Below are 17,007 nucleotides of genomic sequence, written 5' to 3' on the forward strand. Positions count from 1 at the left end.
TCTAGTTCAAAACTTTTAGTGTGAGATTGTGTGGTTTGAAAAAAAATTGAATTCGTAAAGTTTAGTTTCAACTTTCTAGTTCTAAAAATTGGTTTGAAATGTTTTGATTCGAAAATTTTAGTTTAGAATTTCTAGTTCAAAATATTTCAGTGTGAAATTGATTGGTTTGAAAAAGTTGAATTCGAAAAGCTTTATTTCAAATTTTTGTTCGAAAGTTTTGGTTCGATGTTTATAATTCGAAAATTTCAGTTTGATTTCTTTTGTTTGAAAATTTGAATTCGAAAATATTGATTTCAACTTTTTTGTTCGAAAAGTTTAGTTTGATGTTTTTAATTCGAAAATTTCAGTTTGAATATTTTTGATTTGAAAATTTGAGTTCGAAAAAATTTAGTTTCAAATTTTCACTTGAACTTTTGTAATAACTGGAAATTAGTGGACTCAAAATTTAATCGAATAGTTAAAAACCGTTTATTTGTTAATCGATTAGTTAAAAACCGATAATTTTTAATCGAATAGTTAAAAACCGGATAAAGTTTGGCGGTTAACCGTGAAACGATTCCCTCTTTGCATTCACTGAAAAATTTTGGCACATACTAAAATATTTTTGAAATGATGATTTAAACTAAACAGTCAATTTTATTTAAGATATAAATTACACGAACTAACACCAGGACCAAGAAGGTGACCTTAAAGTATCGTGGTTCTCATCAAAAAGCTTAAGGGGAGTGCATTTAGGTACGCATATCCTCATTATATGTAAATAAAGTAACAGCAAACTCGACTTTGAAGAGCTCAGACAACGTCTATGTAGAGCATAAATCCTAAACAGCACAAGAATTTAAGTTAATATCAAAGTCATATAAACTCCCATCGAGAATCAAACTCATGACCTTCGGAGACTAAATATAGACCGTGCATGGCTATAACGTAATAAAGAGAATACATGAGGCTAGAAAGCTTCCCCAATTATATCTTTAGCAATTTTAGATGATCAAATACTAACATTAGTTCTGGGGACCATGACTTTTGTTCTGCCAAATTAACCCACAAAAAGTAGGTACCAATCACGTTCGTCCATGTACCCTTGCTCTATAAAAGCCTATACGCATCCATATACTGTAATAAAGAACCAATCAAGCTTAGAAATATTACACAATATTGAGAACATTTTAATCATGAACCTAAACAACATATAACAAGTACTGTCGAAACAGTTTTCAATCAGATAAGCCCTTACTAATTAAACTAAAACACAAACGCTGAACGTTTAAATCGTTCAAACCAATAACAATGTTTTGTAAGAGTTATTACAATGAACTAATCAGATTTAAGCAAAGAGTAAATGCAACGTCGTTATTATTTATCCAAGAACGGAAACGAAAGGTAGTAACTAGGTTCGAAGTCAGCTCATCACTTCCATCTTTCACCTTCTCTAGGAATGAATATATTCTTTCAAAGTAAACCATAACATATATATGTTCTTGTTTTGTCATAAGAAATAGCTCCTCAATGTTATCTCGTTACATAAGTAGATTAAAAGTTATTACAATGAACCAATCAGATTTAAGCGAAAAGTAAATGTGACGTCACAGACGAAAACGATAGGTACTAACTAGGTCCAAAATAACCTCATCTCATCCCTTTTCTTCTTCTCAAAGAATGAATATATATGTTTACAAAGTAATACATTACACACTATTTGACAATTAAACACCGTATTTGTTCGAACAAACAATGCCAACGATACTGTGACAACGAATACGTAAGCATAGGTAACACGGTATAGCTGACGTTTCCTTTTCAACATATGATTATAAGTCAATACACGAAGAAACTTTTTAAATCTTTCCAACAGTTTTATTTAACCCACAAACGAATACGATATAAATTAGTGTTGTTAACCAGGTCCGGGATCACCCCTCCCCCTCTTTTATGCGTCTCAATAGATGTATGCTTTCCTGGACACACTTTTTGACAATTGAATATCGTGGTTCGAGTCCCATAAGTCCCGTGAATGAAAACTATACCTTAATCAAAATCAAGTATTCCTCCCAAAGTTTTCGAGTTAAGTTGATTTTGAGTTTAACGTCCCGTTCGGCAGCGAGGATAAAACCTACTAATTAACGTGAAATCCAAACCGCATGAGCTCCTTCCGGGAATCGAACCCGGGTCTCCCACGTTAAAGGCACATACGCTAACCGGTTAGCCACGGAGAAAATCCAAAGTTTTCGAGTTTCATATTAATACTACAGCAGATTTCAGATGAGAAGTGGCATGGCCTTGAGTTGGCTTTACGCGGCGTCCAATTGGCTTTGAGCGGTGTTGACAATTCGCGACAAGCAGTTCTGCACGCTGACTTCTCGCGCTACTGCGAATCTTGACAATAGCAGAGGCGCTTATTAGAAATATTGTATTAGCACATTAACTGCTCACTTTACGAAGTAGAGAAAAGAATTATGAACACATACGTGAAAACTACATCTTTTTATGACAACTGGTTGTCATGATACACGCTTTGAAAGGTTTCCATATAAAACAATTAGTAAAACGAGCGTTGAGTCCCGTCTAATTTCCAGTGGATTTTTCTTCGATTTGGAAATGGAACTCAACTTTTATTAAAGGATGATCAGGGGTGTAACCAACAGGTTGTTCTAGGGGAACATTACTTTCAGGGGGAGGAAAGCTTTTCACACATTAAAAACAGAACAAATGACCTATTTCAGAATATGAAAGCATTTTAACTCACCATGTATACTATACACATATTATGTTTTCCCGATGCTACCTTAACAAAAGACGGATCTTGACAGTACTGAAGTTGAAAAGCGGATTGTAAGAGATAAATCAATAAGCTATTCATAAGAAAACAAATGCTGTTTCTAGCAGTCTGTTTATCCGACTTTATGTTTATGTAGGTTAAAATACTAAAGGAAAAAAACTCGAAAAAATATCAACTCAGATATTATTATACAATAATATAGTAGTGAGAGATCCTGGGGGGACTGAGGGAGCCAGGGCCCCTCATTTTATTTGTAAATTGCAATATTAGGCATAATTTGAATGCAATTTGTCTTAAAATCATCATATATGCTTTCTGCATCTGAATGCACCCCCCCCCCAATTTACAGAGAAATCAGCGTCCTTGTAATTAGATACAGAAACTGTATTGATGATGTTTTCTTTTTTCTTTTTTAAAAATCGTATTTTATTATAAACGTTCCTAATTTGCATTAACTATTAAATAAGTTTACTAAACATATACTAGATGAACCTCATTTCGGGGCTGGAAATAGTTTGGAAAGTCAAGGCCCTCTTTTCCCCCGTTTCTACACCCTTGAGAATAGTAAGCGATCGAATTAAATAACAAGCTCTGCAATTTGATTCATATATATATATATATTCGATTCCCGGCGGGAGCTCATGTAGAAGAACAGAAGGTATGGGACATTCATAATATTGTTTTGAAATTGCCTTCATGCAAGATTCTTCCTTATTCGACAGAAGAAACGCAGTATGATTTTTTTTTCTTCGTTTCAATACCTTACGTATGTGTGGCCAATTACGTACTCCTTCTTTACTCCTCTAGCAGGGATGCAAAAGCACCAGGCGTCTGAGTGGTGTCATAAATTATTGTAACCCAAAACAAACTCGACCATATCGTGTTGCTTACGAATCAGATGGATTGTTGTTGTGAGACCTCCATCAAGTATAAGAGTATGTTATTATAGGAACAGACATGGAAGCAAAGGAGCTGATTGTGTGTGTAGGAACGCAACTTCTAGCATAAACAGAATTCATCAGTGTCTGGGTTGCTTTCTTTCGTGGTAGTTTATTTGTTCTCCAAAATTATAGTTGACAATGTCTTTAAGGAAACCCAGTACAAGTGCGGAATTTTCTTTCTTTTCTCTCTTTTTTTTTTAAGTGCTACAAAGTGAAGCTCGAAGAATTATTTTTTATGTTTACAATTTTTGGAACTCATAATAAAAAATTTACAAGAGTCAGATTCAGACAATGGCGAAATATTAATTGACATAGACGATAGTGAAAGTAGTGTTGAAGACGAACGTTTAGCAGTTCCTGTGGAATAAGTTAATAGATAGGTTATTCAGTTGCTATATATACTTCTAGGATACACAGCCAAAATCTTTGAGTTTGCTGGAATAGTATATTTACATTGTGAATAATGTTGCCAATGTATGTGTAATAATCTCAACTAGAGGAAGAGCGAGAAGGGAAAGGGGAGTCCGAAATCCGGCAACACCGCGCGGAATATCGCACAGCATTGGCTACTGCCCGTGATGCTTTACATCTGAAAAACACAATAATACTAATTTATACTATTACTGGGTCTACTAATTCATAATGTAATAGATCGTCAAGAAAGAGATCAAACCTTGTTTTAGTAATTTTATACCCATAAAAGGGAACGAAAAAGCCATCATAACCTCCAAGCTAAAAATCCCAGTTCAGTGACGTCAAATGAACATATTAGCTCGCACCAAATACCTCCAATTCATTCATACCAGTAGAGGTGCGGTGGCTCAGTGGTAGAGCGTTCACCTCTGCTGTATGGGGGTCCCTGGTTCAAATCCCGCGAAAGTAGTTTTGTGGTGGGCAACATTATGCTCAGGATACGCCAATTTTCTCCCACCAATTTATTCATTTCTCATCGTTATCGTCTTCTTTAGCCTAACCGTGGGACGTAAAACTAAAGATTTCATTTGCACCAGTGTTAGTCCTCTCATCAAAGAGATAACAACCAAAAATCAAGTATTCCTCCCAAAGTTTTCGAATTAAGTTTAACGTCCCGTTCAGCAGCAAAAATAGAACCTACTAATTAACGTGAAATCCGAACCGCATGAGCTCCTTCCGGGAATCGAACCCTGGTCTTCCACGTTAAAGACGCATACGCTAACCGGTTAGTCACGAAGGAACTCAAAAGTTTTCGAGTTTCATATTAATAATAATGCTAATTTATACTATTACAGGGTCTACTAATTCATAATGTAATAGGTCATCAAGAAAGAGATTAAACCTTGTTTTGGTAATTTTATACCCATAAAAGGGAACGAAAAACCATCATAAGCTCCAAGCTAAAAATCCCAGTTCAGTGACATCAAACGAACATATCAGCTCGAACAAAATACCTCTAATTCATTCATACCAGTAGAGGTGCGGTGGCTCAGTGGTAGGGCGTTCACCTTTGCTGTATGTGGTCCCTGGTTCAAATCCCGCGAAAATAGTTTTGTGGTGGGCAACATTATGCTCAGGATACTCCAATTTTCTCCCACACTTTCATTCATTTCTCATCGTCACCGTCTCCTTTAGTCTAAACGGCATAACCGTGAGACGTAAAACTAAAGATTTCATTTGCTCCAGTGTTAGTCCATCTCATCAAAGGGATAACAATCTCGAAATTTTATGCCATAAAAGGGAACGAAAAATAAAAAAAGCATTCGTAAACCTGTACTATTTCAGAACATAATGAATCATCAAAATCATATTTTTAGTAATTTGAAAGAATCATCTTGACCTCTGATCCAAAACTCCCAATTCAATGACGTCATAGCAGGGCCAAGGTCCCTGTGACTCATTCATACCAGCGTGCATGGCCCCTGAATAAGCATAAGCAAAATTTCAATATGGGACGCAATCCCAGGCCAAAGCATCCCTGATTCATTCACTATAGTCCATGGTGGCCCCAAATTGGATAACCAAGAGTGCGGTCAAGTTAGGCTCTTACTACTTATGCCAATTTAGCATATTTCACTGTCAAATATCTCCAATGGGCCTGGATAAAAAAAATGAAATTTTGGGAATAGTTAGTCTTTGAGTATACCATAATACACAACAAAGTGCGTTTTGTGCTTTTGAGCAGAAGGGGCCAAAGTTCTGAGTAATGACGTCATACTTTAGGAGGTGTTTTGTTCATAAAATCTTTTTTGGACATTGAAAACATGTTTGGGAAGAGGTAACAACTTACGTAGAGGTCTGAATTTATGAGTACATGTAGTCCGGGGTCATAAGTTAATACACAAAAATTTACAGACCTGTAGCTGCTCCAAAAGTCCTGAAAAAAATCGTAAAGGGTGCATTTTGACTTTCCTCGCCTTCTGCTGATAGCGGAATTCTTCACTAGTGCTGCTGTGGGTCTGATAAGACAGTGTTACAGCTAGAGGAAAGAAACGAGCTTGAGACCCTTGACTGGACTAACCATTCATCTTACTTTATTTTTCTTCACAACAATAAATTTCCAGTAGATTTTATGAATAAAACACATCCTAAAGTATAACGTTATTACTTAGTACTTTGACCCCTTCTGCTCAAAAGCACAAAACGTGCTTTGTTCTGTGCCAGGGGCGGCCCGGTGCGCCTCCATCAATGAAGTGCCCCCAATATGCAACATATAATGGGAAAAAATCGGACTGAATGGACCAAGGTTTAAATCGTGAAAATCGATGCGGCTTCGTGGAAAGAAAGCAAAGCAACTAGAAACAGATACTGATGCCTGCAAAATGATCACACACCTATTTAGTGCCTCCAAACCTGAAAGACTATCAACTACTGACTGCCGACAAGCTGAACACAATTGAAGTTAGTGATCCTACCTCATCTGCTACGAATGCTACTGTCAGAGTGAAAATTGAACTAGAAAATTTTAGTTTCATTATTGCTGAAATTAGTGCCCCCACCATATCAACTACGAATGTCACTGTCAGAGTGGAAAATGAACAAGAAGGTTACACTTGCATGAGTCTTAAAATTAGTGCGCTTCCGACAACAAATACTTTTGTTGCTGTTAAAGAAGAAAATGAACAGAAAAGCTCGAGTTCTAGTGATGCCCAGTCGGAAGTCAGTGAAAACATTGAAAAGCGTAATGCAACAGAGAACAGAGCAATGAACTATTTCATACGTCCACATGAGAATGATATCCTCTAGGTTTTAAGTTCCATCCCCATCAACCAAGTTAAAGCATACCCTTTAATCCTGAGTTTGCCTATAAACGAGCAGGTGGCACCAACAGGGCTTCACTGTCATATTGTCCAGCTCAGAATGCTTTTTTGCAGCGTGTGCACAGCTTATTCTCCAAATCGAATAAACATGTATGTTAAAGGTTTTGTACGTGACAAACGTAACATTAAACACGTTTATCAGCGAGTAAGAGAACACGAGTGTTCCTAAATACATCAGATCAGTATGGAAGCTTACATATCCAACAAAATAGATCATAATGTTAAGAAACTACTTCCTCGTGAACAGGTAAAACAATGGCAATATCAGGTTGAGAATAACAGACAGGTAATGCAAGTTGTCAAAGTGCTGAAACTCATTGGTAAAAGAGGGCTCACTTACAGAGGAAAAGGAAATGTAGCAGCCTATAGACTGGAAGACACAGCTACAGATCATGGAAACTTTTTGGATATTATTCTTTTGTTAAGCAAATTTGACCTTCCGCTTAAGATAATTTAGATGTCATTGAGAAGAGTCATATACGAGGAAGTAAGCAAATAGAGATCGCATAACTTTTGTAAAACACTGTGAATTATGTTTTGAATGCTATCAGCACACTTATCAGGGAAGATATTTCGAAAGAAGTCTCTGAAGCTGGAATGTTTTCTGTTCTATTAGACACTACTCAAGATATAGTAGTTTCAGGCCAGTGCTCTGTTGTTTTACGATATGTTGTTAAAATTGTTGTTAAACAAAGTTGTTATTGTAAAGTGCATATCTACCACAGACCATTGTCTTTGCGGTTTACTGCTGAAAATTCTACAGACGTTGAATCTTGATATTAAGAAATGTATTGGAAATTCAACCGATGGCGCAAGTAACATGCAAGAACAATATTCGGATTTTTTCAATTCACCTATGATCAGTTATACGTGTGGTTCACTTGATTTTGAGTTTAAAGTCCCATTCAGCAGCAAGGCTACTGATTAACAGGGAATCCGAACCACATGAGCTCCCGCCGGGAGTCGAACTCGGATCTCCCATGTCAAAGGCGCATACGCTAACTGCTTAGCAACGAAGGAACACAGTTATACTTGCCGCGACCTTATCCTGATAGCCGAGATACCCAGCTTCAATTCAGGCGACTCCGCGCACATTACATAGTTCCTCCCGTTACACAAGTAAAACATTACTTAGGAGATCAATTCAAAGAGCTAATTGAGTTCAAGTATATAAAAATGTCAACACAGAAACAATATTTAAAATAAATGATACTACATTTATTAGTAAAGGGTTATGAAAATGACGTCACGACTCAGAATCGGAAAGAGAGAAGGAAAGAAAGGAGTGAAAAGCCGGCAGCTAAGATGCGAGTCTCCTGCAAGTGTTGCAAGATTATAAACTTGAAAAATATTATAACAAAAGCAGAGGATCAGTAAAATTACTTAATTGGTCAATGTTAGAAACCGTCCACAATGGATAGGAAATGGCTTAATATTTTTATATGATAGAGTAACTACCCCGTAAGAAACTTCATTGCCTACTTATAAATGAAACAAAAGAAATAACGGAACTCACATGTAACTTCTGCAATTTTTGTGCAGAGAGTAACACTGCTCTGCCAAATATCGTCTTCGCGCGTGCGTTAGAGTGGGTACGTGGGTGTACTGAAACTGAAACCATGAAGAGTGTTAAGCGCGAAGTTGAAAATATGAATGAATCCGAATTATCATCTTCTCAGTATTATCGCAAACACGAGGAAGGGAAACCTCTTTAAAGTCAAGCAAAGTAAATTGTCAACAATTTGTACGCTCGACTAAGAGAAAAATATGCAGACAAAACTATTGAAGAAATTGTTAATATGATTGTTGCCGGTTCGCTGTGGTTTACTCAGTGCCAATGTAAAAAATCGTATTTTTAATTTAGTGTGTGGGAGGGTGGCTGCTCGTATGTTTCTGTTTATGATTGACTTTTCCAGGTAGATATATGAGAATAACTTCATTTCTTATCCTTTCTTACCTTAATCAATTGAAATGAATAAGCAAAATAGTTTTCATGCTCTCGGGTTTTAATTGTGAGGATTGCAAATACATGACGTGCGAATTTCCAATACATTTATTACTATTGTCGTGTCTTCATGAATTATTAAAACAAATAGACCAAGAAACATATTTTTCGTAAGCGGCAGGAAAAGGACGAGAAATCATCGCTCCGCGCATATCAGCTGAAACTCAGAACATCGCCAGTTGAAACCCTGGCGATTGAGAGCCAAACCAAAACACACGCACACACATACAAAGGCTTCCCTGTGAAAAGGTTCGCGCGCCGACATGTATTAATGCGCTTGTGATGCGGCTCTCAAGTTAACATTGCGTTTAGTATACACGTGTGGTGTTACGCTCATATGCTCAAAAGTGTCGTATGTAATCTGACAAAAAAAAAAAAAAATTGCATTGATTATGTGTCATTGTTTGTTCTGCTGAATGACTATGCGATATTTATGCGTGAGTCTTACGCGTATCTGCGAATGGACATTCGGAAGATAAAATGTCAACAAAGGTGTCCTATAGTTAATGGGGAAACAAGATGGTGGACCAACAAGACTCCGTATTGCAAAAGAAAAAAAAAGTTCGGTCATTTTTCGGACCCAGAAAGTGCTTTATACATGGAGTTTATAATAATGAAAAAAATTGCTTCTACAGAAAATATCAAATCAGAAGCTAGGCGTAAAGAGAAAGAATATATAAAATATCTTCTCAAGTTCAAAACAATGCGGACAGCACAAATGTTCCTGAGAATATTTCAAGTGACGACCCCTCTGTCACACCATCTCCAAATACAGGGTACTGGTGTAGTTTTATCGGATGGTGCAGACTACTCTGTCCCAACTGAAAGAGTAGAGACATGATTTTGAATCCGTTAATAATGCAGCATTAGGCTTTGCAGAATAGGTCAAGAACAAATTTGAAGACTTAGAACGTGATGTCTTGGTTTCTATTGACCTTTTGACAATCCACCTTCTGAGGTGGACAATGATTTTTTCCTATGAGTGTGAAGATGAAGCTGCTTCTATCCAATGACCAGGTACTGCATGGAAGCATTCAACACAATATTGGATACTGCAATTTTGAGTACTTCTTCAAGATTCAAGAAGCAATATACTTTATGGGCTGTTTGGGTCCTAGACACTTCAACCAAGTAACAGAACTTCCAGACACGGCTTTCGATAAACTTACATATCGTCAACAATTTGACAAAATCTCACTTTTTCAAACATCAAGAAAGAAATGTAATTCCATGGACATGACAGGAGAAAAGAGTTAAAAAAGCTATAATTTATCATATATTCCATGTAAATATTATATAGAATAGGTGACGCGTAATTACATATTCATCTTCTAAAAAACTTCAGTAATGAAGTTTCCATGGATTCTGTAAATGTCTTCTCTTGGACTTTTCAAGGAGATGGATATCCTTGAAAGTCAGTCTTAATGACGAGTACAACCGAGAAGAAATTATTCTGCTAATGGAGCAAGTGATTCAGAATTAGAAGAAAATACATTTCATCACAAGGAAAGCGAATGCACCAAGTGTTGTAAACTTGTCCAATGTGCTGCTTTTTAATTTTGCACAGTTGTAATTTGTGCAGTAATACTTATCCAGGTTTGCTACTAGCGTACAAATTTTTATTGACCTTGCCCGTAACTCAAGTGACATGTGGAAGAATTTTTTTCAAAACTGAAATACATTAAAAATAGTCTAATGAGTACCATGTCTCAGGAACATTTGAAAACATTTATGTTGATGTCCATTGAAAAAGTTTTATTAAAAAATATTTCGAATGAAAAAGTGATAGATACAGTAGCATCAAAAACTAGTACACTAAAACATCTGCTAATTTTGTAAAATAATATACGTACTGCTTGAACTTCATATAATATTTTGAACAATTCAGAATATAAAAGAATATAGGGTTCAACTTGTTCAGAATGGATTGACTCATCTGCTTTTGAGTTTCGTATAAAATGCTATTCTGCCTTACACTATGTTTTGTTTAAAATCAGATACGAACTGTGTTTGGAGCGAGTAATTAAAAGTTATAGCTCGTGCAACGCATACATGTATTTTTCTCGCAAGTGAAAATTTATCTTACTCATAATAAATTCGGTTAAATGGTTTGAATCCGTGAAATGTTTGTCGTTGAAATGGTCGTAAATTTTTTCATAGTTATGAGATAGGATATGCAAACCTGCTGAATGTGGGGATTAACTTCGTTAAAATAGGATATCATTTATGTCATTGTCGACTAATTCAACAGTTTGTATTCAACTTTTTAATCTATATTAATGTTATAATGACATTGGTAAATAACAAATTCCATAATTCATTATACTTTGTATTTCAAAAATTAATTTTCATATTTACCTCTCCATCTAAATACAACACAAGTCGTAGCACACCATGTGCAGCTGGATGCTGAGGTCCAAAATTGATAACCATATTCTTTATTTTCTTTTCAACAGGCGGTATTTTGTTATTCCACGGAGGCAGCTTCCATTTTGATGTTACTTCGTCTGGGTACATCACGGGACCACTGAACTGCTGGATAAACTCAGGATCAGGATACCATCTTGTAGCTCCTCTCTGTTCCCTTTCAAGAAGAATGGAGAAATCATTGATTGTACTTTGAATTCTTGTCAGTGAGGAAAAATTTGTAAAAGGCATATTCCTTGTAAAGTAGTGTGTGGATAGGGGAAATCATGATGAGAAAATTTACTATCACAACAATTATTATTATTATTATTATTATTATTATTATTATTATTATTATTATTATTATTATTATTATTATTATTAGTAGTAGTAGTAGTAGTAGTAGTAGTATGGCTTTATGAAAAATTGGTCAACTACAACTAACTTAACATGTTTTATAGCTGATACTCTTCCTATCTTTAAAAGTAATGGTCAAATCGATGAAATTCATTTCTACTTCTCTAAAGCCTTTGATAATTTACCACATGACATCTTAATTTACAAATTGAAACATTATGATCTCTCCATTGTATTTATTACTTGGTTAGTATCATACTTGTCCCAAAGAAAGTTTGTGGTTAGGTATAAAGGTAATCTTTCTGACGTATATAACATATACTCCGGTGTTCCGCAAGAATCAAATCTCGGACCACTTCTATTCCTTATGTTTATTAATGATATAACTAATGGATTGTAAATGTTTGATGTATGCAGATAACCTCAAAATCTACAAACTATTGTAAATTTGGATGATTGTTTGCTGCTCCAAAGTGATATTAATAAAATATTACTTTGGTCTCAAAACAATGTACTACGTTAAATTGTAACAAAACCTTTTCAATGAATATTACGAATAAAAAAATCCAACTTTTTTCATTTATAACATAAATTATACTCCAATTAGAATTGTAGATACTTTTAAAGATTTAGGTATTGTTTTTGACAGCAAATTGCTTTTCAAACAACATCTTGAGAATATTACTTCCAAAACGAGAAGGAATCTTGGAATTCTTCAATGGATGTCCAAAATTTTTAAGTCTGTTAAAACATGCCTTATTCTTTATTATTCCAATGTTAGAAGTCATCTTGAATATTGTTCAATCATATAGAATAGAAATATAGATGATATATCTACTACTCTGGAGACAATTCAAAATCTTTTTCTTGCTTGGTTAAGCTGGAAGTTTAAGTGTTATGAAGGTATGTCTTTGGATGAAGTTAGGATGTCCTTAGGTATGTTAAGATTGTTTGAAAGAAGGATTATTTTGGATCTTAAAATGCTACATTCAATTCATCACGGTAATTTGAATTTGTTATCAATAATAACTCTGTATACAACCAGTAATCATATAAGAAATTCGAAAATATTTAAACCCATTCAGTTTCTCAATTATGTTCCTTTGTATAAAATTCTATCAGTAGCCAATGATTTTACCAGTGTTATTGACATATTTGATCATAATTTTAGTAATATACAAAGACAGTTATATTATACGAGGGTAACTACGAAAGGATTGAGATATGCATTATTGTGGCACAGTATTTGAGTTCCAACAATTGCGTTCGGTAGTGGTATCCAGAGCGAAGAAGCGAAGCAAGTTTCAACTCGCCTCGCTTATTGGCGTGGCCGTATCGCCTTCACTGGTTTGTTGATGTGAGCAGTATTCGGCTGTCTAGAATGGGGCTCGAAAGGGAACATTTTCCGGCAATGATCCTTTACGATTTCAAAAGTGGTTTGAACAAGACACAAAGCATTGACCGTTTGCAGGGGACATTTGGGGATCTTGCTCCTTCCCGTGCTACAATTTTTCGGTGGTTTGGTGAATTCAGAAGAGGTCGGACATCGCTTAAAGATGAAGAGAGAGCTGGACGTCCGCAACAGCTGTGTCAGATGAAAACATTGCCGCTGTGGAACAAATGATTCGAGAAAATCCTCGAACAACTTTCAAGGACATTGAATCTACAGTGAACATTGTATCGCCAGCAGTAACAAAAATTCTTCATGATCATTTTACGCTCAGGAAGGTTTCATCTGGTTGGGTGCCTCACACTTTGACTGAACAGTAGAAGCGCATGCATGTGGACTGGTGTGAAGAAATGCTTGCAAGATTTGATGGAGGCGTTGAGTTGATTTTGAGTTGATTTTAGTTTAGCGTCCCTTTCAGCAGCGAGGCTATATGAGACGTGGACCTACTGATTAACGTGGAATCCGAACCACATGAGCTCCCGCCGGGAATCGAACCCGGGTCTCCCACGCCAAAGGCGCGTACGCTAACCGCTTAGCCACGGAGGAGCTCTATTTGATTTGATGGAGGCAATTCTTGATGCGTTTCTGACATTGTTACTGGTGATGAGACTTAGATCTATCAATTTGACTCTGAAAATAAACGCCAGTCTACAGTTTGGATCTTTCCAGACGAAAATCCACCCACGAAAGTGAAGCGACCACGAAGTGTGGGAAGAAGATGGTCGCAACTTTCTTCTCCAAATCTGGCCATGTTGCAACTGTTCCACTTAAAGAACAAAGGAATGTTACTGCTCAGTGGTACACCACTGTTTGCCTAACAAAAGTGTTCCAGAAGCTTCGGGAACGGCGTCCAAGAACTGGATTGCGTGGGATCCTGCTTCATCATGACAACGCGTCCGCTCACACGGTCAACATCACAATTCAGTTTTTAGAATCTACGGAGGTCAAACTTATGGCTCATCCACCGTATATCCCTGACCTTGCCCCGTGTGATTTTTTCTGTTCCCCAGAATCAAAGATCGCATGCGTGGGAAGAGATTTTGCAGCCCTGAAGAGGCTGTAGTGGCTTACGAGAATGAACTTTCAACACTTGAAGAAAAAGACTGGCTTCCAAAAGTGGTTTTCGAGGATGCAAAAGTGTGTACAGTGTAATGGTGAATACTTTGAGAAAATGTAACTGTTCAATTGATTTTAAGTATGTAAGCTATTTCACATCTCAAAACTTTCGTAGTGACCCTCGTATAACAACATGTTTATGTATGATTTTTTCCCTTTTCTGTGCACGTATTATTTCTATTTTATAATGTATTATGTTTATTTTTGTTATTTGCATGTTATTTATATGGAAATTGTAAGTGAGCAGTTCTGCTGTAATTTCCAGTATGCAATAAAAATTATTATTATTATTATTATTATTATTATTATTATTATTATTATTATTATTATTATTATTATTATTATTATTATTATTATAGAAAAGTACCTAAACATGAAGTATGGCTGATAATATGGAATATCATTGTATCTAGTTTGGGAAGTCAGTATTGGGAGCCTAATAATGGTGATGAAGAACAAGTGAAGACAGATCCAAGACTGCATTGCTGTGCAACCCGCTCGGGAGAGTAATACTCCCGGAAGTACGTTTTTTCACGCGCCATCCTAGCCAGCTGTTTTAAATTGGTCACAAAATTTATATAATCGAGGTCAAGGTGGAACAAAACAAGCCCTGCGGGGCTTCTAACCGGTTCCTACTACTACTTATCTGCACAAAAGTAAGTAAATTACTTTTTTAAGTATTATTTTCATCTCATTTTTATTAAAAAAAAGTGTTATGAAAATTTGAAAACAAAAATAAAAACTTTCCTAGGGCCAGGTTTGAACCCACGCCAAAAGTAATTTACGTTAACTGCACGTATCGCTAGCACGTTTTTTTTAACTTCCAGACTTTTTTCTATTTTAATCACTTCTCAGGACTACTAGACACGACAGGGACACGAACACAGAAACATCGAGGACAGTTAAAATTCCACCCTTGCTCTTCAGAAGGACTCGAACCCCCAATGGGCTTCACCTCACGATCATCAGGCTAACGCCTGAGACCACTCGGCTACACCCACCGGCTCACGTTCAGCCAGGAGAGCCGACGTCAGCAAGCGTTTGATTTCTCCTATATAAATGCTACGTGGGAAGAAATGTCTGACGTTCAATAATATTGATGTGGTAACCCTAGGCTAATAGGAATTTATGCTTATCGATTACTATTCAAAATACACCTTGCAGTGGTAAGTATGTTGTTCGGAATACTCCTCCGAATTTGCACTTCCAGTTACAGGCTTCCGTGTGACCATTATCATTGGTAACAAACAAACTGGTTCCCCTAATTTTTCATTAATTGTCTATTGAATATTGAAACTTCATTGAATCTGAAGCAAACACACAAAAAAGTTTCGTGGAATCTTCCTCAAAGAAAGACTCCGTGTCTCACAGCTGAGCATTGTGTTTTGGAACATTTTTCCTCCTTCAGGAAAAGCATCTGGAAAGCAGAAAGTAATTCCACATGCAACAGTGATTCTTGCATCTCGTTCAATAAATCTTTATTCATGTGTGTGTCAGCAAAGTTGTGAAATTTGTGAAATTCTAAATTTTAATACCAATGATCGCACATCGAAAGAGAAATGTGTTTTGGATGTATAATAATTTATGTGAGTGATAGTTGTTGCTGTAATCGTGGCAATAAATGTAGATAATGGAATAAGACTATCACGCAGCTACAGTATTATTTTTAACGTATGAGCTGGCAACACTACTTGCACTAGAAATGAAATTGTTGAGTTTTACGTCCCACAGTTATGCCGGTTAGGCTAAAGGAGACGGTGATAATGAGAAATGAGTGAAATGGTGGAATGAAGAAAGTGGGAGGAAACGGGAGAACCCCGAGAAAACCCACGCACACGGTGTTTGTCCACCACAATGTTCACTTGGCGGGGGCTGGGATCGAACCCGAGACGGAGGTGAACGCTCTACCACTGAGCCACCGCGGCCCCCCTACTACTTGCACTAGAGTAGGAGGGAGAACCTGCCTGTTGACCAGTCACAAGAAAAATTCTCTACAATACAAATTTAGTCTTTCGCCTATTTAAATGGTAGAAAAATGTATAAAATACTGAGCTAGTTACAATAGTCCTTTTTCGCTTTCTCTGATCAGTACAAATTTATTCCTTTATTTATTTAAATAGTACAAAATGGTATAAAAATAGAACACCCAAATTTATTCTTTCTTTTATTGGAGCAGTAAAAAGGTACATAAATTCTGAGCTAGTTAATATGGTTCTTTTTTGCTTTTTCTCGTTGGTACAAAAGGAAATAGGACACCCGAATTTATCCCTTCGTTTGTTTAAATAGTAGAAAAGGCATAAAATTCTAAGCCAGTTAGAAATGGTCCTTCTTCCCTTTTTTCTCGTTGGCACAAAAGTAAATAAGCCACTCAAATTTATTCTTTCGTTTGTTTGAGCTAGTTAAAATAGCCCTTTTTCGCCTTTTCTGGTTAGTACAAATTTATTGTTTTGTTTAATTAAATAGCACAAAGTGGTATAAAGTACTCAGCAAGAAAATGGATCTTCTTCGCTTTTTTCTGATTGGTATAAAAAGTAGAACACCTTAATTTATTCTTTCGTTTATTGTAGTAGTACAAAAGCTACAGAAATTCTAAGCTAGTTAAAATGGACTTTCTTTGCTTTTTTCTGCTTGGTACAAAACTGAATAGGTCACACAAATTT

At 36.2% G+C, this 17,007-nt stretch overlaps 1 protein-coding gene across 2 annotated transcripts in view; it reads right to left on the reverse strand.

The window, feature by feature from the left end:
• The window catches only part of LOC145662528 (NADH-ubiquinone oxidoreductase 49 kDa subunit-like), a 132,718-nt gene that overhangs the window by 86,769 nt on the left and 28,942 nt on the right, over positions 1-17,007 (reverse strand). For both annotated transcript variants that reach the window (XM_081728190.1, XM_081728189.1), the window contains exon 2: positions 11,377-11,602. In XM_081728190.1, coding sequence (XP_081584316.1) covers positions 11,377-11,602 — 226 coding nt within the window. The remainder of the gene's footprint in view (positions 1-11,376; positions 11,603-17,007) is intronic.

The sequence above is a fragment of the Thermobia domestica genome, chromosome 10, assembly GCF_964235325.1.
Source record: "Thermobia domestica chromosome 10, izTheDome1.hap1.1, whole genome shotgun sequence".
Taxonomy (NCBI): domain Eukaryota; kingdom Metazoa; phylum Arthropoda; class Insecta; order Zygentoma; family Lepismatidae; genus Thermobia; species Thermobia domestica.